General features: G+C 42.3%; 1 protein-coding gene across 2 annotated transcripts; it reads left to right on the plus strand.

Annotated features, from left to right (window-relative positions):
- Positions 1 to 2,636: 2,636 nt before the first annotated feature.
- LOC311511634 (killer cell lectin-like receptor subfamily G member 1) lies at positions 2,637 to 13,245 on the plus strand. 2 transcript variants are annotated; one of them, XM_084612381.1, is made up of 6 exons: positions 2,637 to 2,770; positions 10,801 to 10,896; positions 11,279 to 11,377; positions 11,449 to 11,600; positions 12,457 to 12,560; positions 12,781 to 13,245. In XM_084612381.1, exons 2-6 carry the CDS (start codon positions 10,803 to 10,805, stop codon positions 12,890 to 12,892), a joined length of 561 nt encoding a protein of 186 aa, XP_084468507.1. In that variant the 5' UTR covers positions 2,637 to 2,770; positions 10,801 to 10,802; the 3' UTR covers positions 12,893 to 13,245. The 2 variants fall into 2 exon arrangements, with proteins under 2 accessions (XP_084468507.1, XP_084468506.1); XM_084612380.1 differs by having other exon boundaries at positions 2,647 to 2,758.
- The last annotated feature ends 14,238 nt before the right edge of the window (positions 13,246 to 27,483 follow it).

Consider the following 27,483-nt stretch of genomic DNA (forward strand, 5'->3'; position numbering starts at 1 on the left):
TGGTCCTGCTTCGAGCAGGGGTTTGGACTAGATGACCTTCTGGGGTCCCTTTCAACCCTGATATTCTATGATTCTATGATTCTATGATTCTCAATTATGGGGAGTGGCTGGAGGGGGGCTTTGACCTGGTCTTGGGGTTTTCCCACCCTCTGGCAGACCTCACAAGGCTAGACATAGGTAGAAATGTCATTGCACATTCCCTCCCAGTGGAATGACTTCCCCAAATGATCTTTGGTCCTGTTCACCCCAGCATGGCCATTAGGATGATCATGGGCTAAGCTCAAGAGGTTTACCCTGTACTGAGTTGGAACTACCAACTGTCTTTGAGGATGCCAGTTCTCCTGGTGTCCACTAGAAAGAGTTTCCTTGTGTAAAAGTCCTCTTTCTAGAACAAACTGGGACCTATTAGAAGAGCTGAGAGGCGGTAGGTCGCTCTGTGCCACCTTCGAAGCTCCCTGGAGGCTCTCATCCACTTCCTTCTCTGCCTGGAACTGTGAAAGAGATTATATAGATGTGTAACTTTTAATTTTTCTTGGATGCAGTTTAGCCCAAGCACAAGGAAAGGCATATTAAAGGATTTGTTATTTCAGGCAGCTCATGGAGCGCACAATTCCCTCCTTGAAGCTTTGTGTGTCATTTTCCTCTAGTGAATTATACTTTGTCTTTAGAAATGGGTCCAATCCAAAAACTTGGAGGCAAACTCCATTGAACTTCAGGGAGTTCAGATCCAATCCAGACTTTGTAGCTAGTCACAACTCTAAAATCCACTTAAACAGAGTCTAAAATTTCTACCATTATAAACCACCAGAAATGAGCCATCAGGAGCTGAGCAACACAGATTTGGAATGTCACACTCCTTCCAAGAACCAAAGGAAACAAAGACCTAAGGAAACCAAGAGCAAAGGTACCATCTTAATAAGCCGCTGCCTTTATACTTTCTTTTACTGACCATAGTCAGAACGCCTCTTCCTTTCGTGGCCCTGACTCTTGGTATTTGGAATGGTAGAGTAAAAATGTCCCTCTGTATGTCACACAGCATCAAGTTATGGGTGGGGGTGACAGCACCTAGGTCCAAATAGGGTTGTTGTTCATGGAGGTTTCAAGCTGGGGGCTCACAGTGCTGGCAGGCATGACAAGTACCTATTTTCTCCAAAAGTTCTCATTGGCTGCCAGAGTTATTGAGGCCCAGATACTCAAAAGTATTTAAATCAATGAGAGTTAGGTGCCTACATATCTTTGAGGACCAGGGCCTGAGTGTCTAATCAATGAGAGACAAGGTGGGTGAGGTAATATCTTTTATTGGACCAACTTCTGTTGGTGAGAAAGGGAAGCTTAAGAGCAACACAGAGCTCTTCTTCAGGTCTGAGAGTCACAGGAGACGTTAAATAGGTTGCACTGACCAATCTGTCAGTAAATCCTCAACCTTTCTTATCCAAACTGGGATAGGAAGATTATCCACCAGGTTACTTTTGAACAGATTATTACTGTAATCTAGTGAGAAGGAATCCTGAGTTAGCTAATTGGCTCATTATCTAATAGGAGAAGTGCAAACAGTGCACTGGGCCTAGGATGCTACTCCAGATGACAGTGCTGTACAGGCTGGTAATGTGGACAGACTGGGGACTCTGGAGAAAAATACTGGCAGAAATTGAAAAATGAGACACACTTCTAGGGAAAAAGAAAAGGAATACTTGTGGCACCTTAGAGACTAACAAATTTATTTGAGCATAAGCTTTCGTGAGCTACAGCTCGCTTCAATAAATTTGTTAGGCTCTAAGGTGCCACAAGTACTCCTTTTCTTTTTGCGGATACAGACTAACACGACTTCTAGGGAGTGCAGCTACACACCTTTGTCCAGCAGGTATTACATTGAAGCTGAGCTGAGACCCAGATGGTATTGGAATCAATTAATATGCTAATATGCCCACATTTAGGGAAATAATCTGATATAACTCATATTTCAGGCTCAACAGATTCAATGGTCTTTCTTTTTTTTTAAGTCTCCTTCAATCATTATTAACTATATTTGTGTATTTTCCCCATCATGTTTCTAAAAAGAGAAGTCTAAGAGAAGATGTGATAAAGGGTTATAAAACAATGAATGAGACAGGGGAGGCCATTCAGGAGATCCTATTTACCCTTTCCTTTGAAAGAAAAAAACATAGTGGTTCAGAGTGAAATTAAAAGTTCAGTACATTGTAAATGGCTAGAATGAAATATTCCATTGATGTGACATAAACTAACTTGCAGAACTCCAAATTCCATGATATTCCTTGGTAACCTGCTGCTGAGAAGTAACCCCACACGTTCATTGAGATCAAAATAAGAATTAGACCTGAATCTCCTCTCATTTACACTGATTTCAAAAAAAGGAAAGGAGGACTTGTGGCATCTTAGAGACGAACCAATTTATTGGAGCATAAGCTTTCGGGAGCTACAGCTCACTTCATCAGACGCTGATTTACATCTGAGTCCAGGAAGAATCAGGCACTTCCATCAGTGAACTCTCCTCAGTGAGCACTTTGCATCGAGGGAGGTCTTTTCAAATTAACAGCCAATGACCTTCCTGTGCGGTTTCAGCTAGAACATCATGAAGTGAATAAGCCATTGTCTTTTGGCTTGCACGGTTGATCTTCTATCGGGACAGCCAGAGTGAAATATCATCTTTTCTCCCCTGGGGATTCATATATACAGGACCAGAAAAGATTGAGCACAAATTATCTACCCTAGCTCTCCAGCCTCTTCATAATAACTACAGGTACAGACAAAGGTATCATGGCCAAATACATATAAAGCTTTTATTATTAGAGTAGAACATTAATGTTGGTAAAATGTACTTGTGTTTTCTAATTCAAGAAATGAGTGAAAGTGTTTTCATGAAAGATATCATACAGGCATGTAACTTTGATTTTTTTTTCTCTTTAGGGATTATGTATTTAAAGATTTATAGTTGTGAGAGTCTCTGTGATATATAGTCCTTTGTTTATAGTCCTGTGATCTCCTCCTCCTTCGGGTAACTTTAGTTAAATATAGAGATGAGTCTGATCTAAATTCCTGGGTCTCAACAATCTTGAACCGTCAGGAAATCATCTGACCCCATCTTTAATTATTTTGTCCTTAAAGGCAAAATCTACAAGTTCAGCATCTGACAAGGAAGGTGATAGAAGGAAGATATAGGGATAGTAGGAAAATATTTGATATAGACTCTCAAGAAACCATGCTTGAGAAAACAGTTACATTAGTTTGCCTGTGAATCAAGACATTTCATCTGAAAGCTGTTGAAGGTTGTAAGCAAAGAAAGAAGGAAAACGACGACGTATGATCTTGCGAAGGGGGTACCACATAGGACTGTGTTGGGCTGCGTTTACTTCACATATTTATGCATAATCTGTAAAAGTGAGTAAATAACATAATAATGAAATATTAAATGGGGAAAGTGCTGTGAATATCATTAAGGAGAGTGAAATAATATAAATCACCCTAGAGAAGTAAGAAATATTGACAGGTAATAAAGTAAGAATCAAGCTGGACAAAGTGCAAGATATTACATTTGGGGGAAAATAATCTGAAACAATGGAATGTAATAGTTACTAAGGGCAGAATGCTCAAAAGGAGTCAAGCACCTAAAACCCTATTTTAGGTGCTTACACTTAGTTTTAGCTCCACTGTGATGTACAAAACCCCATGACAAATCCTGTAAGCACCTAAACTCACTCAGTGTCTAAGTTTTTGCAATAAAATTGCCCTAGGTGCCTGAATTTCTGTCTTTAGGCATGCACATGGACAAAATGGGGTAAAGGAGGGGTGGGTGTGGAATGTTGTCAAAAAGAAATCTATAGCCAATATTCTTGGAGAAAATGAACAATGTGACTGATCTGGCCAATTTGGTTTCTGAAACACAGAGAAGTTTCAGTTAATCAGGACTTGTTAACCACACTATCCTACCTGATATCCATGCCTCCATGAAAGAGCAACATTGGGAAGCTAGTTATGATTTGCTATTGTTCTTGTACTGAATTTCATAAACCCACTGACAACTTTTCACCGTGATTATCCCATGATAAGACTACAGGCCCTGCATGTGGGGAGGCAGCAGCTCTTGCTAATGACCCAAAAGTCTGAAGCTTGATAAGTTTATGGGGGGGATGATATGACAGGACTGCCTACAACGGCAGGTGGCCCATCGGCAACTGCCAGTAGCAAAAATCCCCAATGTCCGGAGACAGGACACTAGATAGGGAGGGCTCTGAGTTACTACAGAGAATTTTTTCCCAGGTATCTGCCTGATGGGTCTTGCCCACATGCCCAAGGTCTAATCGCTCGCCATATTTGGGGTCAGGAAGGAATTTCCCCCTGGTCAGATTGGCAGAGACCCTGGGGGATTTTGCCTTCTTCTGCAGCATGGGTCACGGATCACCTGCAGGTTTAAATTAGTGTAAATGGTGAATTCTTGGTCATTTCAAGTCTTTAAATCATGATTTGAGGACTTCAGTAACTCGGCCGGAGGTTAGGGTTCTATTACAGGAGTGGATGGGTAAAGTTCTGTGGCCTGCAATGATGAAATTCTGCTGCTTTCTCTAGATCTCCCTTGACTTCATTCATCATTCCTTTGAGATATTTATATGCTTCTCCAAAATCGTTCTCTTATTACTAAAATGATTTGGCATTGTTATATACCACAGCTCTTAGATTCGAGAGCAATTAGGTACCTATGGGAAACTAAGATAGTGATGTTGAAATAAGTACTACATTTTGGAAGGAAAACTCAAATGGGATATAACTGGCTAGGCAGTAGTACTGCAGAAAAGGATCTAGAAGTTACAGCAGATCACAAATTTAATATGAATCAACAGTGCCACACCACGGCAGAAAAGCAGATGTCATTCTGGGATGTATTAACAGGAGTGTCATATGTAAGGCATAGGAGGTAATTGTTTCACTATACTCTGTACTGGTGAGGTCTCATGTGGAGTAATGTGTCTGGTTTGCAGCAACATACTATAAGAATGTTGTGGACAAATTGGAGAGCGTACAGAGGAGAGCAACAGAATTGTTAAAAGGTTTAGAAAACCTGACCTATGAAGAAAGGATTAAAAAAAATGGACGTGTTTAGTCTTGGGAAAAGAAGACGGAGAGGGGACCTGATAACAGTCTCCCAATACATTAAGAGCTGTTTAAAAGAAGATGGGATCAATTGTTTTCCCTGTCCACCAAAGGCAGGACAAGAAGTAATGGGCTTAATCTGCAGCAAGGGATATTTAGGCTAGATATTAGAAAAAACTTTCTAACTACACCCCAGAATTATATTAGCCTTTTTTGCAACTGCATCATATTATTGACTCACATGCAGTTTGTGATCCACTATAACTCCTAGATCCTTTTCTGCCTAGCCAGTTATTCCACAGTTTGTATTTGTGCATTTGATCTAACTTTCCTAAGTGTAGAACTTTGCAACTGCTTTTATTACATTTCATCTTATTGATTTCAGACCAATTCTCAGATTTGTCTAGGTCATTTTTTAAGAGCAAGTTAGAGAAACCTTTGTCAGAGATGTTTTAGGTATACTTAAACCTGTCTCGGTATGAGGGGATGGACTAGATGATCTCATGTGGTCCCTTCTAGCCCGACAATTCTATGATTACATAACTAAAATGGCTGGAAGTAAAAAAAAAAATTCCATCATGAGAAAAGGTACATTGATAGGGACTGTGTAGTTGTCACAGGTGAAGAGGCAACTGCATGGATGCAAAGTGCTATATTTATGAGTAGTCAGTTCTTTCATCAAAGCCTGACACATTGGTACAAGGAGGAACATGGAAACCATGACACCTGCATCTTACACTGTGAGTTAGTGCACAAAAGTCAAGGTGGTAATCTACTGCATATTAACTCACCATGTAGACAAGACAACACTAAAAGGAGCTTGGCCAGAATAAGAAGCAGATGCTTAAATCTGCTAATCCACAAACCATTCAGGATTTTCACCAGCCAATCAGAGCTCTCACAGCATCCCAAGTGGCTGTCTTTCCACTGCCAATTCAATTGTACTTTATTGTGAAAGGGTAAGTAGTTCGAAAACAAATATATTTTCAAAAGCATTTTACTACCTGTGTCACTAACAGAGCAGGAAATGGTCAATTTTATGAATTTGTTTTATTTTTCATCAAGAAGTTCAAAAGAAAAACATGTTTCTAATTAATAATTTAAGTGAAATGAATTTTCTCATTTCAAAATGTCAATTTCAAATGAATTTTTTTCTACATTGCTTCTGAGAGTTGAACTGGGAACTATCGGATAGGTACCCAGAGAGCACTTTGACTGGAATGGATTAATAACAGTGGTAGCATGGATGCAGGGCAAATTTGCAATGATTCTTCGTATTAATCACCATGGGAAGTGAGGTCACACTGAATCATGTGTGCTTAAACCAAGTCTATTCTACTTTTTAAATAACAAACCGTTCCATTCTCTGATGAACAAAAAAACATGTGTGTTTGGGAGATGAAGTGTGGAAGTACCTGAGCTGTTTTTCTCAGATATTGATGTTTGGTTGCAGACAGTTTCCTGTAAAGTCGAGTGACCAGGTTAGCAGCTTTGGTTACTCTGTGAAAGCTCTGCACCATGGAAACAACTATAAATTGCTGTGTTGAGGGCAGGAGTTGAGTGGGGCTGCTGTTTGTCTGAGAAGGCTCAGAATGTGAAGAAAGCAGACAATATTGTAGAAAGACTCTAAATATTATGGGACTGTACAGTGTTGTTGTAGCCATGTTGGTCCCAGGATGTTAGAGATTAGGTGTGTGGGGTAATATATTTTATTGAACCAACTTCTGTTGGTAAAAGAGCTGAAGAAGAGCTCTGTGTAAGTCAGAAGCTTGTCTCTTCCGAGCTACACCTCACCCACCTCATCTCTCTAATTGTGCTTTATATTGTCTGTACACACTCTCTCTCTCTCACTCTCTCTCTCTCTCTCACACACACACACACACACAGAGTAAACAATTAAATTTGCTAATATAAGTTAATCTGGAAATAAAACTGTAATGTTTAACTTCAACATTAACTCATATTTGTTCTCAAGTAAATAACGAGGAAGTAAAACATTACAGTTTTACTCCTTGTTGCTTACTTGTATTTAACTCTAAAAGTCCCCTTGTTCTGAGTGCTCTGGGGAGGGTGATTCTTATGAGTAATGTGAGTAAGCTACTTCCCACGTATAAAGTATAAGCCTTCAAAAGACATTCCTATTTCCTCTGTTGGCTGTTGCTGACCTAATAAAAGGACAGCCAGACAATCTCTCATATAACAATAAAGAGAAAGAGTACATAAGCTCAGATTGAAACAGAACCAGTAATTGCTCACTGTGAACTTTTTCCTTGTTTGGTATTTTTAAAAATCTATATGTTTTAAATGTAAATGAAGTTCCCACAAAATGTCCTGTCAGCTGCACCAGAATGCTGGAGAATCCAAGGAACTTGCTGCAGAATTTAATCTCTGCTAGTCAAGGAGTATATGGGTCCTTGTTAATACTTCTTAAACCTCTGTGAGAACTTTTGGGATGAAAGGAGCTAAATGTGATTTTATGAGAGCTGGTTAAATTTTTTTGTTTGTAACTTTTCCAATAAAAATTGACTTTAAAAAAGTAACATTTTTGGGAAAGGATTTTCTTTAAGAATCTATTTGTTCATTGAAGCAATAATTTTGAAATTTTGAGATATTCATATTTTCATATTCCCCTTTTGACCCTCCTCTTTTTTGATTTGCCACTGAATACAATATAGTGTATCATGTCTACATTTTCCCTTTTCTTCTGTTCCTTTTTCCTTTTACCACTCTAGCTTTTGAAAACTTCCTCAACTATGCAAAAGTTGCAGAGTGGCAAAAGGAAAAATTAAACACTATACTGCAGCTCTTCCAAATTTGCAGAAGTTTTTCAAAGTTACAACGGAACATAAGGAAAAAGGAAAATATGAAAAAAGTGAAGGAAAAGAACCCTGGACATCCTTCATTTCATTGCATTCTATGAAAAAAGGAAAACCAGGATGGAAAGAAAATAAAAATTTTAAAATGCAATTTAAAAAAAAATTCTAAGATTTTGGGGGAAATATTTCATGGACAATTTTATAAAAGTGAAAAATTGATCAATTTCAAACCCTGCAAAATGGAAACAGTTATTATTATGTACTGTGCAGTAAGTTCTCAATACACACATGGTAATTTAACAGGATTTCACTAGGCCAACTGATTTCTTATAGAAGTTTTGAGTGGTTGCACTCAGTATAGCTGGCAGTAAATATATAGAGAGATACATTTTTTTTTTGTATCAGCCAGAGGGGATTGCAGTTGAACACTCTGAATCATCACTAAGATAAGTGGTGTAATAATGGCTGTGAGAAAGTGAGGAAACATACTGAGCACTGTTGTGTCCATGAGGCTTTCATAGAATCATAGAATATCAGGGTTGGAAGGGACCTCAGGAGGTCATCTAGTCCAACCTCCTGCTCAAAGCAGGACCAATCCCCAATTTTTGCCCGAGATCCCAAATGGCCCCCTCAAGGATTGAACTCACAACCCTGGGTTTAGCAGGCCAATGCTCAAACCACTGAGCTATGCCTGCCCCCTCCTCAGTTATTTGTGTATTTCTGTAAACTTGAAAAAGAAACAAAATGTTGAAATCGTACTACAGACTGAAACTCTAAGGAAACTGGAGTCCATAACTATCCCTTTTCACACACAAAAGGCCACACAGTCTTCCATTACTGGAAGGGCTCTGTTGGTAGGCTTGGAAAGATTAGATTTTTATCGACGAATGTTGATAAATAGTGATTTCACCAGACACACACAAACTGAAAAGGAAATATTTCTCTCAATAATTATCAAAATTTACAGATCGTCAAAATAAGACAAATGCTGCTTAAGAACATATTAGAGTTTGATTTAAGACTAACATTTTGACATATGATGTTGACAGTTTGTGTTTTAAGAGTTTTACATCTTTCATTATTTAAATCTCAACATCTACTGTCATTAAATAATTATTGTCTGACCCTCCATAACTTTCCACAACTGTAACAACTCAAATAGAGAAAAAATCTTTAAAAAATTGCTTAAAACTCATAATTTTGCACCACTGTGAATTTAAATTGATCAAAATTTAAAAACTTAAAAATAAAGACAAATATTATACATTGAAATTATTTAAAAAATGTATTTTTCCAAGCCTATCTATAGGACACTGGGGGAAAGTTTCTATTTCATCAGAATGTCACTTAAGCGCCATCACCCAGAAGCTGCCCATTGACCTGTATACAAATTTGTTTTCTTGTCTCATATAGTAGCTTAATTACTTCACCATTTAAATCAGGGGTGGGCAAACATTTTGGCCCAAGGGCCACATCTGGGTGGGGACATTGTGTGCAGGGCCATGAATGTAGGGCTCAGGCAGGGGGTTGGGGTGCAGGAGGGGTGCAGGATGCAGTAGGGGGCTCAGTGAAGTGGGTTGGAGTGCAGGAGGAGTGTGGCAGGGGGCTCAAGGCAGGCAGTTAGGGGGCTCAGGGCAGGGGGTTGGGGTGCAGGAGTGATGTGGGCTGTGGCAGGGGGTGGGGGCTCAGGACAGGAGGTTGGGGTACAGGAGGGGTTCAGGGTGCAGGCTCCAGCCCAGCATCGCTTATCTCAAGTGGCTCCAGGGTGGCAGCAGGGCTAAGACAGGCTCCCTGCCTGCCCTGGCCCCCCGCTGCTCCCAGAAGTGGCCAGCATGTCTGGCTGTGGCTCCTGGGGGTGGAATAGGTCAGGTGTCTCCGCTGTGTGCTGCCCTCGCCTGTGGGAACCACCTCCAAAGCCCCCATTGGCTGCGGTTCCCCGTTCCCAGCCAATTGGAGCTGTGTGGAGTGGTGCCTGCAGGAGAGGGCAGCACACAGAGGCTGCAGGAATGTGGTGCCATCCGCTTCCTGAAGCAGCGCGGGGCCTGGGCAGGCAGGAAGCCTGCCTTAGACCCGCTGTACCACAGGGATGGCAATCCTGCTGGCCAGATTGAAAGCCCTAACCAGTCGGATCCAGCCCATGGGCCGTACTTTGCCCTCCCCTGATTTAAATGGTTCCAGCTAGAGTTTGAAGTTAACATCATGATTATAATGAGTGTCATTTGAATCCTGAGAAGATAGCCCCTTTGCTCTGAATTGTTTGTGTTGGGATAGAGGTGTGCACGTTTCCTGTGTCATTACAGTTGGTATTGTTCATTGCAGAGTTAATAACTCTTCATTTCTCCACCATAGTGCTTCTATCAGGTTACTCAGAAGTGATATCAGACTCCTTCTTCTCCAGGAATACAGGACAAGGAGAGATATACCACATAAAGTTGTGTTCCAAATTTTCAGCTTCTTCCTAAGGGTCTACAGGTGCAAATATATTCTTCCTGGCGAAATGCTCCTGGTGCTTTTATCGTTGGAGAAGTATATCACTTGTGCTGTAAATTCAGAAAGGTGTGATGATACTTACAATGAATGAGATTATATGAATGTGTAACTTTTTAATTCTTCTGTGGTACAGTTTAGTACAAGCAGCAAGAAAAAAGTATATTAAAGAAATTATTATTTTAGCCAACCCATGTGACACACAGATCTCTCCTGTTCTAGTGTATTATGATTTGCCTTTAGAGATGGACCCAAACTGAAAAACTTGATCCAAAAGCCAATCAACTTTGCGGAAGTTCAGATCCATATCAGATTTTGCAGCTAGTCACCTCTCTACTCATTTCTTATCTTAGCCCCATAAATAGTCTAAATTTCCACTCTTATAACCCACTAGAAATGAGAAAGAAAGAGACGATCTACACGAATACAAAATTTCTCACTTCTCCTAAGCAGCAGTTGAATCAAAGACCTGAATATGCAGAAATCAAAGGTATTGTAAATGATCAAGCAGCTGATATTCTTCCTTTTGTTGTTCTGTCTTTAGTTAAACAACTTACTACTTCCTCTGCCCCTAGAGAGATTTTTAAGGATATTAAAATAAAAATGTTCCTCTATTATATCAATCAACACCATACTAGCAGGGAGATAAAAAGCAGCACATAGCACAGAAGCAGGGTGGTTTGCAGGTGAAGGGCTCTGACAGACCAGACAAATTTGTTGCAAGCACTCTCACTGGCTGCCAGAATTACTTAGCATCTAGTGAATGGAAATGTGTTATTTGGTTTTCAGATATGGTTGTGTGTTATCTGACTTCAGATACTCAGGACAGTGGCTCATTCTGCCCATATTTATGTTTCCTGTTTTCTTGATAGCTTCCCCTGCTCCGGCTCCTCCCTGGCAGATCATTGCGGTGATTCTGGGGATCTTCTGCCTGGTGTTGTTAGGAGTCTCAGTGGCCTTGGCTATCAAGTGTAAGTATTTTCAGGAAAGACACAGGGTCTCTGACCTGAGCCATTATAAGTATTTTATGATTCCTTTACAGATCATTCCTGTCCGGGATGCCCTGACCAGTGGGTACGATATAGAGACAGCTGTTACTACTTCTCCAAGGAAAAGAAAGATTGGAATTCTAGCTGGAATTTCTGCTCTGCCCAAGACTCAGGGCTCTTGGTAATCAGTGACAACAGGGAAAAGGTGAATGCCAGTAATGCAGCCCAATCTGTAGCAATTCAATTGGCAGATGTGATAGTCTGGAGCTCTGAGGAAGGGCTGGTTGAAAATTTATCATCAAAATGTTTTTGACAGAAAATGGGTGTTTTGACTAAATGGAAATTTTCATACCAAGAGTCTGTTTTCCTCACAAGTTTTAGATTTTGGAAAATTGAACACCCAAAACCGAAAATTTTGGGAGTTTGACAAAGTGTTTTGGTTTTCATCTGAAAATTTTCAGTTTCTGAAAATCTAAATATTTCTAGTTTCTGGGGGTTGGAGTTTTAGGTGTCTAGTCAGAATTTTCCATTTTGGTAGAAATTTTCCGCAGAAAACAATACCATCTTTGGACCAACTCTACCTGTGAGATTATGGGAGACTGACATTTGGTGCAGAGTCCCATAGATTATGGGAGAACAGGCATCAGAAATGGAGATCTGTAAAATTATGGGATGAATGACATCTGGTAAAGAATTGTTTAGCCCCTTTCATTTCTAGTTAACAGACACATAAAATAACATAAGTGAGTGCTGGGACATGCTCCTGCTCCTCCACATGCACCCTGAAGATGTGAGGTCTTTGCTCCCCTTCACCACCAGTTGGGATCACCACTAGTTCCCAAATTCTCAATTCTTGTGGGTCTTTCCCACAAGTACTATGACTCAAGGAAGTATTAAAGAGGCTAAAATTGCTTGGCTCACAGAGCAGGTCTTAGTCAGCGGGAATCACAGTGGTCTTTCTGAAAGGTTGGAATATTTTACTCCCTTACATTATGTTGCTGTTTTTTGCCCAGGGTGATTTTGTTCAGATCCTTTGTCCCTTCTGTCCTTCTTCCCTGTAGAACCTGTTCCTGGGGATCCATGCAGAAGAACACTGGATTGGATTGACAAATTTCAATGGCTCTGGCTGGGCCTGGGAAGATGGCTCAACATTCAACGATATAAAGTTGGTTTGATTCAATTTTTAGTTTTGGGGTTTTCAGTTGTTTTCAAGTCCATAAGACAGATCCTGAGCACCTTACTCAGTGTTTACTCAGGAAAAACTCCCTCTGAAGTCATTAACCAGAATATGGGTGGAATAAAACATGAGCCTGTTTCTCTTTCGGCAAGGAATCTTTCACTATTCTTCCCACAACCCATCTGTGTTCCTTTTGTGTCTTTTGCAGGGTGACCTCTAACAGCCCCGTGCAGCACTGTGCTGTCCTATTGAAGGATGCCCTCCACGCCTCCAGCTGTGCAGTTCCTTTCCTATGCATCTGTGAGAAATCCGCCAAGTAATCTCCTGCTGCACTTTCCCATCAAATAGTCTTCACGCACACTCAGCCAATAGGCCTGAATCATGAACCCATTAAAGATGCTCCTAGCTTTGTTCATGTGGGACAAGTTTGACAGTATTCCTAGGTGGTTAGCAGCATACACTGCCTTGTGGGAGACCAAGGTTTGATTCCTGCTGTAATGTAGGTATACAATTGTGTCTAAGCATCTAGTTAAAGCAGCATCAGCTGAAAAAGCTGAAGTTCTTGTTAATACACGTATTGTTGATTATCTTTGTATTTCTATTTTCAGCACAGTTGTACTGTGGCTCAGACTGCCAGAAATTAAACTGTGTTTAAAAAACTCAATAAAGGAAAATAATGGGACAATATTAAGTATTTCTCCTTTAAAGATGATATCTCACTGTTGTACTTGGAGTGAAGTAAGCGGTATGAGTAGGATTAAACTGGATTTTTTATTCATTCACAAAATGTTACAGTTACACTGTGTGTCTTTTCCTCTTTCTTTAGCAGGATTGCTCGAGTATTCTCAAGTAATTATTACATTTACTCACTCCTACCCTACTCAATTAACCTTTAGATATAATACTTTCCCCAAATGGAGGGAAATACTCTGGCATGACTCATATTTCAAGGTAAACAGATTTAACATTTACTCCCTTTTCTTCTGCTTCCTTCAGCAATTATTAGCTATACTTGTGATTTTCCCCTCTGATTTTTTTTTAAAAAGAAGACTAAGAGGAGATGTGATAGAGATCTGTAAATCAAAGAATGGGACAGGGGAAGCCCTTCAGGAGCATCTATTAGCTTGTTCCTATGTCCCGGTCTATATTACGCGGTTAGGTCAAATTTAGCTGCGTTAGGTCGATTTTATAAGGAATGTGTCTACACAACCAACCCCCTTCTGCCAACCTAAAGGGCTCTTAAAATCAACTGCTGTACTCTTCCCCGACGAAGGGAGTAGCACTAAAATCGACCTTCCTGGGTCGAATTTGGGGTACTGTAGATGCAGTGCTGTGCAATTCGATGGTATTGGCCTCCAGGAGCTATCCAGAGAGCTCCAATGTGACCACTCTGGACAGCACTTTCAACTCCAATGCACTAGCCAGGTACACAGGAAAAGCACTGGGAACTTTTGAATTTCATTTCCTCCTTGGTCGGCATGGCATGCTCAGCAGAACAGGTGACCATGCAGACCCAAAATCGCACACGAGCTCCAGCATGGAGCGAACGGGAGACACTGGATCTGATTGCTGTATGGGGACAAGAATCTGTGCAGGCAGAACTCCGATCCAGCAGAAGAAATGTTAATATATATGCCAAAATTGCACAGGGCGTGGTGGAGAGAGGTTACAACAGGGATACACAGCAGTGCCATGTGAAAATTAAGGAGCTCAGGCAAGCCTACCAAAAGACAAAGGAGGCAAATGGTTACTCTGGGTCAGAACCCCAGACATGCCACTTCTAAGATCAGCTGTATGCCATTCTAGGGGGGGACCCTACCACTACCCCACCAGTGTCCGTGGAGACTGCAAGGGAGGAGTCTCGTGCAACAGGGAGGAGGATTTTGTGGCTGAGGAAAAGGAGGAGGAGAATGTGCAACAGGCAAGCGGTGAATCCGTTTTCCCCGGCAGCCAGGACCTTTTGATCACCCTGGAGCCAGTACCCTCCCAGGGCATATTGTTCCTGGACCCTGAAGGCAGAGAAGGCATCTCTGGCGAGTGCACATTTGTAACTACAGTACAGGGTTTAAAAGCAATTGTGTTTAATGTTTGATTTGCCCTAAACAATTGGAATGCATTCGCAGCCAGTACAGCTACTGGAAAAGTCTGTTAACGTGTCTGGGGATGGAGCGGGAATCCTCAGGGACATCTCCATGAAGCTCTCCTGGAGGTACTCTGAAAGCCTTTGCAGAAGGTTTCTGGGGAGGGCTGCCTTATTTCGTCCTCCACGGTAGGACACTTTACCATGCCAAGCCAGTAGCAAGTAGTCTGGAATCATTGCAGCGCAAAGCATGGCAGCGAATGGTCCTGGGTTTTGGTTGCATTCATGCAACATTCAGTCTTTATCTTTCTGTGTCAGCCTCAGGAGAGTGATATCATTCATGGTCACCTGGTTGAAATAGGGGAATTTTTGTAAGGGAACAGTAATCCCATTTGTTTGGTGATCCCCGGCACATTAGACCCCAGTCATGCTAGGCTGTTTGTGCTTGGCTAAAAGGGATCATCCTGGAGAATAGCCACGCGGTGGGGTGAGGGGAGGTGTGTGCTGCACATCCACCCCAAAACTGCAGCCCCTCCTTTTAAATGGCAAACCCAACCAGCATTGGTTGCTATGGGAAAGGAGGGCACTGCAGTTTGAAACCATTCCCACATGTTATGAACGCGGAAGAAGCCAATCCTGCATACCCTTTGGCTTACCATCGCTGCCTGGAAACCAAATTCTGTTGCCCAGCCGTGTGTGATATTTCACCATACCAGCAGGCGCTCAATATAAAAGGCAAAATGCGACCTTGCACCTAAAACACATGTGCTGTCTGCTGTGAATTGCTTGATTCACTGTGAAAGAGTCTCCCTTTTGTTCTCAGAAATGTATCTTCTTAAATTCTATTCTCCCTTTTTTCCCCCCCTGCAGGTGCAAATGTTTCTATGCTCCCCCTATCAACTCCATCCCTGAGGTTATCGCAGAGCTCATGCAGTCCTCCTGCACTGATAGGGCACAGCTGAATGCATGGAGGTATTCGGTGGCAGAGGCCAGGAAAGCATACAGTGAGCATGATCAGAACACGCAGGAGGAGTTGCTGAAGCTAATGGGGGAGCAAATGGACATGATGAGGCATCTGGTGGAGCTGCAGGAAAGGCAACTAGAGTACAGACCCCCACTGCATCCATTGTGTAACCGCCTGTCCTCCTTGCCAAGTTCCATATCCTCCTCACCCAATGCCCAAGAACACGGTGAGTGGGAGGGGAGGAGGCTCTGGGCACCAGCCACTCAACTCCAGGGGATGGCCCAAGCAACAGAAGGCTGTCATTCAAACAGCTTTGATTTGTAGTGTGGCTACAATAAGCAATGTGGCCTTGTTCTTCCCTCCTCCCCCACCCCACCTGGGCTACGTTTTACTAGTCAGCATTGTCAAGGTTTTTTTATTAAATAAAGAATGAATGGATTCAGAACAATAGGGACTTTATTTCCTGTGCCAGCAGTGGTTGAAGGGGGTAGGGGAACTGGCTTACAGGGAAGTACATTCACCAAAGGGGGCAGCTTTGCATCAAGGACAAACACACACAACTGTCACACCATAGCCTGGTCAGTCATGAAACAGTTTTTCAAAGCCTCTCTGATGCACAGCACGCCTCAATGTGCTCTTCTAATTGCCATGGTGTCTGGCTATTTAAAATTGGCTGCCAGGTGATTTGCCTCAACCTCCTACCCTGCAATAAACATCTCCCTCTTACTCTCACAGATATTATGGAGCACACAGCAAGTAGCAATAGCAATGGGAATATAGCTTTCACTGAGGTCTAACCTGCTGAACAAACAGCGCCAGCACCCTTATAAACATCCGAAGGCACATTCTACCACCATTCTGCACTTGCTCAGCCTATAGTTGAACTGCTCCTTACTGCTGTCCAGGCTGCCTGTGTATGGCTTCATAAGCCATGGAAGCAAGGAGTAGGCTGGGTCCCCAAGGATAACTATTGGCATTTCAACATCCCCAGTAGTAATTTTCTGGTCTGGGAAGAAAGTCTCTTCTTGCTGCTTTTCGAACAGCCCGGAGTTCCAAAAGATGCGAGCATCATGCACGTTTCCCAACCATCCCACGTTGATGTTGGTGAAACAGCCCTTGTGATACACCAGTGCTTGCAACACCATTGAGAAGTACCCCTTGTGGTTTATGTACCATTTGGCAAGGTGGTCCGGTGCCAAGATAGGGATATGTGTTCCATCTATTGCCCCACCACAGTTAGGGAACCCCATTGCAGCAAGCCATCCATTATGACCTGCACATTTCCAAAAGTCACTACCCTTGTTAGCAGAAGGTTATTGATTGCCCTGGCTACTTGGATCACAGCAGTCCCCACAATAGATTTGCCCACTCCGAATTGATTTCCAACTGAGCAGTACCAGTCAGGCATTGCAAGCTTCCACAGAGCTATGCCACTCGCTTCTCAACTGTCAGGGAAGATCTCATCTTGGTATTCCTGCACTTCAGGGTGGGGGAAAGCAACTCACAAAGTTCAATGAAAGTGGCCTTACACATGCAAACGTTTTGCAGCCTCTGGGAATCATCCCATACCTGCAACATTAGGCAGTCCCACCAGTCTGTGCTTGTTTGCTGGGCCCAGAATCGGTGTTCCACTGTATCAACATGGCCCAATGCTGCCATGATATCCCAATTACCACATCCCATGCTTTCAGGAAGGTCTATGTCCGTGTCCTCCTCACAATCTTCCTCGTGCTGGAGGCTCCTAGCTAGGCTCGGCACATACTGCAGGATAATGCGCGAGGTGTTTATAATGCTCACAAAAGCAGTGTGAAGCTGAGTGCGCTCCATGCTTGCAGTGCTATGGTGTCTGTACAGATAACTCAGCAAAACGGTGCAAAATGATTGTTTGCCATTGCTTTCAAGGAGGGAGGGAGGGATGGGAGACTGATGACATGTGCCCAAAATCACCCGCGACAATGTTTTTGTCCCATCAGGCATTGGGAGCTCAACCCAGAATTCCAATGGGCAGCGGGGACTGTGGGATAGCTACCCACAGTGCAACACTCTGTGAGTTGATGCTAGCCACAGTATTGAGGACAAACCTAATGCGCTTAGTGGGGACACCCACGATCGACTGTATAAAATCACTTACTCAAGATCAACTTCTATAAAATTGATCTAATTTCATAGTGTATACATGCTCTATGATGTAAAAGAACCAGAGAATTCTCAATGAAATTAAAAATACTGTAAATTGTAAATGGATAAAATGTACTATTTCATTAACAAAATGTAAAATTAATCTGTGGAACTCAATGTTTCAGGATATTCCTGAGTAACACATTGTGAAGCAATAACCCCACTAGCTCAGTAATATTAGAACAAGGATGAGACAATTGTGGACCTGATTCTCTTCTCACACTGGTTTTACTCTGAGGTAATTACAATGAATTCAAAGGAGTTATTCCTGACTTAATAATTAAGTAAATCACCTGTAGCATAATAAGTAGTTATTCCCTACACAAGAATAAGGAGAGAATCAGGTGTAATGGTTTAGGAGTGTGGTGACCTAATATTAGGTGTAACTAATACACTCCCTTTTTACCTGAGCCTCGGCCTATCTCTCTGCTGAAGCATAGGCCAGAGCTCAGTCTTTTCAGGACTTAGAAAAAAAGGATTACACAGATTTAAACCACTGAGGGCTAGTCTACACTGGCAACAGGCTTGTGTAGTTGCAGTAGAGCGCTGGGAGAGAGCTCTCCCAGAACTCTAAAAAAACTACCTCCATGAGGGGTGTAGCTCCCAGCGCCGGGGCACTGTCTACATTGGCACTTTACAGCACTGAAACTTGCTGCGCTCGGGGAGGCGGTGTTTTTTCACGCCTCTGAGCGAGAAAGTTGCAACGCTGTAAAGTGCCGGTGTCGACGAGCCCTGAGACAGCGTGCCATAGAAGTTGTTAAGGATGAACAATTAATTTTGATACAAATATCTGCAACCGGCCTTTGGAATGCTTGTGAAAATTTTGCCTTAGACAAAATTAGTAAGCAGTAACTCAGTTGGCGTTTTCCCACACAAACTTCCCCACTTTACTGCTGTCAAATGAATTATAGTGCCAGCTGTACTTTTGCTATCTATTGTACATGCACACACGCATACACTCTGACGACTTCTCAGTCTCTGCAGTATGCCATCAACAGTGCACGTGTCACCTGAACTCCACAGAACCAGATGATGATGGAAGCTCCACAGTTTTCCATTAGACTCCTCATGGCCAGCTCCACTTCTGGCATCAACAGCTGGCATCTGCTCAGCTTCCAGCAAGCTAGGGCAGCTGTAATCTGGATCCAAAGTGGCACAAGGCTCTGGGATGCAGCTTTCACAGCAGACATTTCTGAGTGCTGCATGGTTCATCTGCTGAGGCAACAGGTCAGTCTCTTGCTCCATTTTCCCCACTCTGCTCTTGGTGGATGTGTGGAACCTGGCGGACAGTCTGGCCTTAATGGAAACCCTCTGCACAACTCCAGAGGCAGTTATTAGCATACATAACCAGAGACTACTATCCCTCCCCACCACCTCCTCTAGATGCTTCTGGGGCTGGGCCCTTCTAACTAAGTGTCTTGTCCTGCTCTCTGCATATGTGTAGAGTAGAGATATGGAGAATTCAACAAAAATCTGTCTCCTCCCCACTGCTCTCTCCCTTCATTAGACTTAAAAAAAATTGCTGCAGTTTGAGCCTGTGGTTTACAGTGGCATTTACAGCATATGAACTGCATCTGCAGGGAAACCAGCTAGAGAAAAAGATACCAGGACTATAAGGTTCTCATTCTTCATTGCATTATTTTATTACCTGCTGGTGTGGTGGATTGCAATGTCTGAGTAAAGAGGGCTGAAGATGCTGACAGGACTGGTATTGGTGCTACAAGTGATTTAATTGTTTTGCTGGGTTTCATTGTTTTTCTCCCCAGTCCTTGTTTTAAATGCTTCAGCACTGGGCCTTCAGATACTTCACTTGGGAGGACTACTTCCCCTCTAAGAGACCCTCCATGTCAGGTTTTTTTTCCTGATGTCTAGCCTGAAGTTTTTCTTTATTCATTTCATCCCATTATTCCTAATCATAATTCAGTGTCCCCACATAAATAATGATTTCCCCTCCTCAGGATTCGTAACTTTAAAGTCTTTGTAGACTCTTATCTTATCTCCACTTATTCATCACTTAGCCTATCTTGCTAATTTAGTAGACCTGGAACATTTTCCACAGGAAAATGTCTGTTTCTCAAAATCAAAACTTTCCCTGGGCAACATATCAGTTTTGATGATATTTTGATTTGAAAAAAAATGAAATTAAGCATTTCAAATGTTTGTTTCCAAGTGAATTTTCATTTAAAAATTCATTTTACTTTATATTATATTTTAAATTTTAAAAACTTGAAACTGGAAAAAAAAGTTTCAGTTTTATCAAAATGTAACATTTCAAGCTACATAAAACATTTTTCTTCAAAAAAATTCATTTCATAGGAAATTTTGAAATTTCTTAGTTTTGTTCTTATCCAGAACAAAGATAAATTTCAAAACATCAGGATTTCCTGCAGAATGGAAATTCCAAATTTCAACCACCTCTGATATTTAGTTATTTTAATCTTTCCTCAGAATTCCATCCCTTTAGACCCCTAATCATTTTCATTGTTCTTCTCTGAACTCCCACTAGTTTGTCAATATCTTTCTAGTAATGAGGTGACCAGAACTCATTTCCAAATTCCAGGGGTAGCCAAATGAGGAATGGAAAAAATATAAGGAAAAAGTGCAGAGAGATCTTCAATTACTTACAGTCCAGGGACTATGGGTACATCTACACTGCAGTGGGGCAACGAGTCTGAGAGCATGGGTCAACTGACACAGACTCATGGGGCTCATACTGTGAAGCTAAAAAAGCCTCGCCAGGTTTCAGAGCTCAGGTTCCAGCCTGAATGGGAACATCCACACTGCTATTTTTAGACCCATGATCTAAATTCAATTGATCCAAACCTCAGAGACTGGCTGCTAAAAGGGTGTGTGTGTGTGTGTGTGTGTGTGTGTGTGCGTACAGAGTAGACATATCCTATGAGTTGTAAAACCTGTGCTGTACAATAGATAGCAAAAGGTCTGTCCTGAATGGTAAAAATATAAGGTAATATGTGCCTGAGGCAAAGCCCATGGATAACAATGAGTGTTTTTCCATTGACTTCTATGGGCTTCAGATCAGGGTCTATGAACATTAAGTGTCACAGATTGTTTAGCCTCCTTCTCTGTGCTTCAGAGACATTGTTGCTTAATAAATTCTAACTAGTTGCAGCAAGACTTTGAAGTTAACATCGTAGCCCTAGGTAGTGTCATTTTGACTCTCATAGATGTAAGCCCCTTTGCTCTGAGCTATTTGGATTGGTGTAGAACATCTCACTTCAATTTGAAAACTTCCTGTGCGGTCTGAGATGAAAAATTGCAGAGCGAAAAAATCTTCCTTTCTTGGATCATGCTCTCCATCTTCTAACAGGACAGTTCGATGGTGATATTACAATTTCTCTGCTGGGACTAGACCAAATACAGCTCAGAAAGTACAATTCCAGCTCTCCAGCCTCTTCCTAAGGACCTATAGGTACAAACAAAGGTGTCATACCCAAATGCTTCCATGGCTTTTAATGTGACAGTATTAGATAAGTTTACATAAATAAAATATACCTAATTCAGAAAATGGTGGCTTTATTACACCAAAGGGATTTTATATATATGTGTGTAACTTTGATTTGATTTCATCTCTGTTAAAGTTCAGTACAAGCAGTAGGCATGGTGTATTTAAGAATTCACTGTTAGGGGTTCATAGAATCAGGGTTGGAAGGGACCTCAGGAGGTCATCTCGTCCAACCCCCTGCTCAAAGCAGGACCAATCCACAACTAAATCATCCCAGCCAGGGTTTTGTCAAGCCTGACCTTAAAAAACTCAACAGAAGGAGATTCCACCACTTCCCTAGGTAACGCATTCCAGTGCTTCACCACCCTCCTAGTGAAAAAGTTTTTCCTAATATCCAACCTAAACCTCCCCCACTGAAACTTGAGACCATTACTCCTTGTTTTGTCATCTGCTACCACTGAGAAAAGTCTGGATCCATCCTTTTTGGAACCCCCTTTCAGGTAGTTGAAAGCAGCTATCAACCTCCCACCCCGCCCCCCGCACATTCTTCTCTTCTGCAGACTAAATAATCCCAGTTCCCTCAGCCTCTCCTAATAAATCATGTGTTCAGTCCCCTAATAATTTTTGTTGCCCTCTGCTGGACGCTTTCCAATTTTTCCACATCCTTCTTGTAGTGTGGGGCCCAAAACTGGACACAGTACTCCAGATGAGGCCTCACCAATGTCGAATAGAGGGGAACGATCACGTCCCTCGATCTGCTGGCAATGTCCCTACTTATACAGCCCAAAATGCCATTAGCCTTCTTGGCCACAAAGGCACACTGTTGACTCATATCCAGCTTCTCGTCCACTGTAACCCCTAGGTCCTTTTCTGCAGAACTGCTGCCTAGCCATTCAGTCCCTAGTCTGTAGCAGTGCATGGGATTCTTCCATCCTAAGTGCAGGACTCTGCATTTGTCTTTGTTGAACCTCATCAGATTTCTTTTGGCCCAATCCTCTAATTTGCCTAGGTCCCTCTGTCTTTCTCAGGGCTTGTCTGTGTTCATGAGGAGGGAGCTCTGCTACGATGGAACAGATTGTTCCCCTGGTAGGCTGCCTTGCTCCATAAGCAAGTGGAAAGGGAGGGGGCATGACCCACTTTTCTGAGTTGTGCTCCCCGGGGGATGGGGAGATAAGAACCAAGCAGCTTTTCCACTCATTAGAGTGCAGGGACTGCTGTTGTGGGAGGCCCCTGTTCAGCTATTGAGTGGAGAAGGCAGGTTTATCATGCTCCCTGCTTGGCTGAGCAGAAGCCATCACCATCTGGCCAACAGAGAGGAGAATAAGCTCAGAAATGTCTGTGGCACTGTATGTGTCCGGTACACAGTAGAAGCCAAAATGGTTCATATGGTGATAGTGACAGGAAATCACTAAAAGGCTTCATTAGGTACAGTTCTGTTGACATATCACTTGTTCTCTGTGGTCTGCCTGTATACACTTTACTTTCAGCAACATTAGATTCATTCACAAGTTGTTTTAGAAACTAAACCCACTCCTGTCCCCTTCTCCCCACCAACGCCACAATGAGTACCACTGTTGAGGATGGTTACTGTGTTAATGGCAAGGCAGGAACTTAGATTTCTCTCTCCATCTTAGGTTTACACTTACACAACTTTATACGCCAGGGGACTGTGTACTAATTGCCAGCAAAGCAGCCAAATCCTTTTTTTGTGAAGAACAACACCACCACTGCATTTGTGAGAAGAAGGCGGTTCACTCAGAACCTACTGCACTGGCAGCGAGAGGAATGTAGAAGTGATGCAAATTGTTTCCTGCCATAACCTGACTCCTGAACACAAAGACAAACTCTGGCATAATTCATGCCTCAAGAGGTAGTATGTTGCATTTATTATAATGTAGTTCACAGTCATTTTCAAATACTTCCTGCAATCACAGAAAATGCTGAGCAATTTGTAATCGAAGGAGACAGGCCTTAGCCATTCACAGTGAGTAGTACCACATTCATTTGATATTCAACTTTGGACAGGTAAAGAGCCAATCAGAACATTCTTATTAACCTGAATTATAGTGTATTTAACCACAAAGCTGCAAATACCTTTTTCACTACAGAGTTCTGATAGCACCGATTCGTCTCCCCATACAGCAATCAGATACAGTACCTCCCGTTCAGTCAATGCTGGGGCTCTTTTGCGATTCTGGGACTCCATGGTCACCTCTGCTGATGAGATCTGCACCGTCACCTGTGCTGATCAGCTTGCCACGCTGGCCAAACAGGAAATGAAATTCAAAAGTTTGCAGGGCTTTTCCGGTTTACCTGGACAGTGCATCCGAGTTGAGAGTGCTGTCCAGAGCAGTCCCAATGGAGCACTGTGGGATAGCTCCCGGAGGCCAATACCATCGAATTGAGTCCACACTAACCCAAATTCGACCCGGTGATGTAGATTTCAGCGCTAATCCCCTCGTCCGGGAGGAGTACAGAAATTGATTTTAAAAGCCCATTAAGTCAACAAAAATGGCTTCGTTGTGTGGACGGGTGCAGGGTTAAATCAATCTAATGTTGCTAAATTCGACCTAAACTCGTAGTGTAGACCAGGCCTGAGAGTCCTCAGAACCTTGTTAGGGGGCTTATTCCTTCACCCACTTACTTCCCTGGTCCTTCTCACATGAACAGAGAGCAACAATACCCGAAGTCCAAAGGTGCAAACAATTTGATGTTTATTGGGGTGAACTTCCAGCAAGCATGATTCCAGTTTCCTTCCTCAGTGTCCCTCTTCCCAGCTCTGGCACCACAGAGCCTTACACCTATGTCCCTGTTCCCATTCCTGCCCTTAGCCAAACGTGATTCCAATTTCCCCGCCCCCATTCCCTGTTCCCATTCCCCCCCACACACACACACACCCACTCTCACCCACTCACTTCCTGATTGACTGCAGACTATATAGTAAAACTTGAGTTCAGCTTAGCTATACCTTAACCAATCATTTTCCTGAAATTTAACTAACCAATCCTAACATATGGTAACGTGATTATGTAACCAGTTGTATCCCACCACCTTAATTAGTTTACACCCAGCAAAAGTAATTATACAGCAGACAGGAACAATCACAGAACCAGACAGAGATTATACAGACAAACAATAGCAAAGTGGGAACTATAATGACAAAACAATACAGAAGTGAGGATTTCACATCCCAGCTATTGATAAGTGAGTTCTTGCCAGACAGGATGCTATCAAACTAAATTTCCTTTTACATTTTCTAGGAACTTCCCTTTCTCTGGAGGTGATAGGAACTATCAGGACAGGATTGTATTCCTAACAGCCCGATAGCACCTTCTTTCAATGTGACTAGTTTGGAATGTGAGGAGGTGACCGGTCACTTCCCAGCTTATGGCTGCCTCTGCTGCTTAGTCAAAGGCCTTAGCCTAAGAACAGGGCCTCAGACTGTCACAGTAAGAGAAGACTCTTACACCGGCAGACAGTGATTTTGATTCTTTCTTTTATATCTCTAGAACTAGCCAAGTGATAAGAATACACCTAAATTCTTAGAGTACAAGCCTTTACCGACAGGCCTGAATATCTATATCCTAACAAACCTGGTAACTTGACACCTCATGTGCTCGGAGTGTGAGAGGAAGCTTTTCTTCCTGCAAGATGTTATGGAAAGCTGCACAGGAACTGAGCGATGTAATTGTATCCCTGTGGACCAATGGGGCAGAGGAGAAGATTGGGAGTTGCCGAGCTAAATGGGCAGTGATTTCTGCCTTCCCTCTCACCTTCTACTTCCTCCCTCTCACCATTCCCCTGCTAGACCCTTTCCCCATTTCCCCTACCTTCGTCTCCCCTCAGGATCTCCCTCCACACCCCCTACCTCTGCAATCTCTTTCCTCTTGTTGCACCATCCTCCCTCACCCTGACTCCCCAGGCAAAGTCTTCAGCTCCTTCCCAGGGCCGTCCTTAGGCATATGCAACATATGCAGCTGTGTAGGGCACCTGAAAATTTGGGGCACCACTGAGTCTTAGTGTCCACCCTCCTTGCTTTGCTATCCCTGTTCTGATCCTTCGGGCAGGCTCCCACAGCTGGCTGCTGCAGCCTGGTGAGTCTTCCTCGGGAGGGGATCTAGTAGTTAAAAGTGAAAAAACCTCCAGCCTGCCAAACCTATTAGCACAACATTGAAACTGTTAAAGAGCCATTCAAGCGGTAATGAAGCCTTTTAACAGGCACTTACCAAACCTCAGGTATATACTGTCAGTTTCTGAATTTACCTACAAAAAACAGTTGTGCATTACTGTAATATTTACTCAGAACATGTTAGTCTACAGGACCTTAGTTTAAAATGTGCTTTAAAAATATTTCATTAGTGAGTTGGTGAAGATTATAAAATCACATCTCTAAAAAATCCTTGCTTAGATTTTTAGACACACAATCATCTTTAGCCTTAAATGCTTGGATTTTCAGACATATAGTTTTTTAAATAAATTCTTCAAAAGACCACCCTTATCTAAAATACACATTTTAACTACTATAGTAAAAAAAACTTGCTTCCAATGTCTTCCTGTCCTTTCTGTCCATCCCTTTCTCCCTTCATCCCCTCTCTCCCCACCCACCCCATTGAAGAAAGCCCTTAAAGGGACAACACCCCTTTCCTTCCAGATAGCTGGACAAAGAGTTTCCCTTTCTTTACTTCAGACTATCTGACAAACTAGTTTTAAGAAACCCCTCCAGAAAATCAGTACCTTAGGAAGATATAAAATCATTTGTTATCCCTAAAATCTTTGGAAACAAATTTTTTAAAGTTGGTGAAATTTCATAAACATGTCTATTGTTATGGAGATCACACAAAATAAATTAGTGGTCCCTTTTTCTAAAAGCAATGAACATTGTTATGAACACACTAAACTTCTGTGACTGATTAATTTAAAATAATGTCTTTGTTTCAGTGAGTTAAATATGTAGCTATCTGGAATGATTACTTTATGAAGGCTTAGGGGTACATTTAAATGATAAAATCAGCTTAGAAATACTGATTAAGAAAATGTAAAACAGAGAAGAGCTGCATCATGTATTCCATAATATTTAATGTTGTATTCAGCAGGACACCTGACTTGCCCTTACTATAGAGTTCTTGCAAATAAATCTCTGACAAACTTCAGGGTATATCAAAAAACCTGTGACTGACACTTTTTATTCCCAAGTTTAGTGCTTTTAATTATGTACCTTCTGCATGTCCATTCTGTGTGGGGGAGAGGGTACGAGGGTCTCTGCGGGGAACTGTGACTCTCCGCCACCATGAGGCAGGCCAGGCGTCTCGTTATCCTTTGCTGCCTCGTCCTACCCCCTCCGAGCTGCGAGCTCGGGCTGCCATTGGGCATAGGGGCACCAGTTTAATAATACTGTGTAGGGCCCCATAAATCCTAAAGACGGCCCTGCTCCTTCCCCTACACTAACACCTTCTATAGAATGAAGTTAATACAGAACAAGAGTCACCTGCTCAATTGCATTGTTTGTTGAGTCCTTTGGTGTGGTAATTTACTATTTGTGGGAGCAGTTAGTTTTCTTTTCTGGTAGCTATATGTTTGTTTAATATGGGGAAGGGAAACTGAATATTTGCTTGTAAACTAAAATGGGGAGGAGGGCATGTGGCCCTCCGAAAGTAATACCCACAACATACAGTGCACCAGCCTGTATTACCAATTCCTTGGAGTTTGGTTTGGCAAACTGAAAAGATTACAGATTAGGGGATAATACACTTAACAGGCTAAGAAATACTATGTTTGTGGACTATGTGCTCCTTTCCAATCTCCCTACAATATAGTTACTACTTTATGGTATGGTAAAATAGAGTGCCTGTTTAAAAATAAAATAATAATAATAATAATAATAATAATAATAGGTATTGATGGACCTCCCGGCGCACCCCCCTGTGGAATTTATAATTGGCTAAGTTTTATTTGTTGTGTGATGTGTATAATTATTGCCTTTTTTCACTGTGACCTACTATGCTTGGTAATAAGTTAAGTTGTTATACACATGTAACCCCCAAGGAGATTACATAGATTCCTGGGACCCTGTCTGCCGGCAGCTCTGGGAGAGGCACACTGTCCCTGGTAGGGAGGGGGAGCCAAGGCAGACTCAGAGTCTGCCCAGCAACCAATAGTGAGTGAGAGGCCCTCCCAGGGAGTTGAGGAAAGGAGAGAAGGCATTTTGGAGTCAGTCTGGAGCCAGCCA

Source organism: Lepidochelys olivacea (assembly GCF_965140295.1).
Source record: "Lepidochelys olivacea isolate rLepOli2 genome assembly, chromosome: 1".
Classification (NCBI taxonomy): Eukaryota; Metazoa; Chordata; order Testudines; family Cheloniidae; genus Lepidochelys; species Lepidochelys olivacea.

What these genes read in the sequence shown, in the direction of transcription:
- LOC311511634 (XM_084612381.1), top strand. Translation starts at nt 10,803, where the DNA reads ATGAGAAAGAAAGAGACGATCTACACGAATACAAAATTTCTCACTTCT. An exon ending in AGTGGCCTTGGCTATCAAGT is followed by an intron (nt 11,378 to 11,448) that starts GTAAGTATTTTC and finishes ATTCCTTTACAG; the next exon opens with ATCATTCCTGTCCGGGATGC. An exon ending in TCAACATTCAACGATATAAA is followed by an intron (nt 12,561 to 12,780) that starts GTTGGTTTGATT and finishes TGTCTTTTGCAG; the next exon opens with GGTGACCTCTAACAGCCCCG.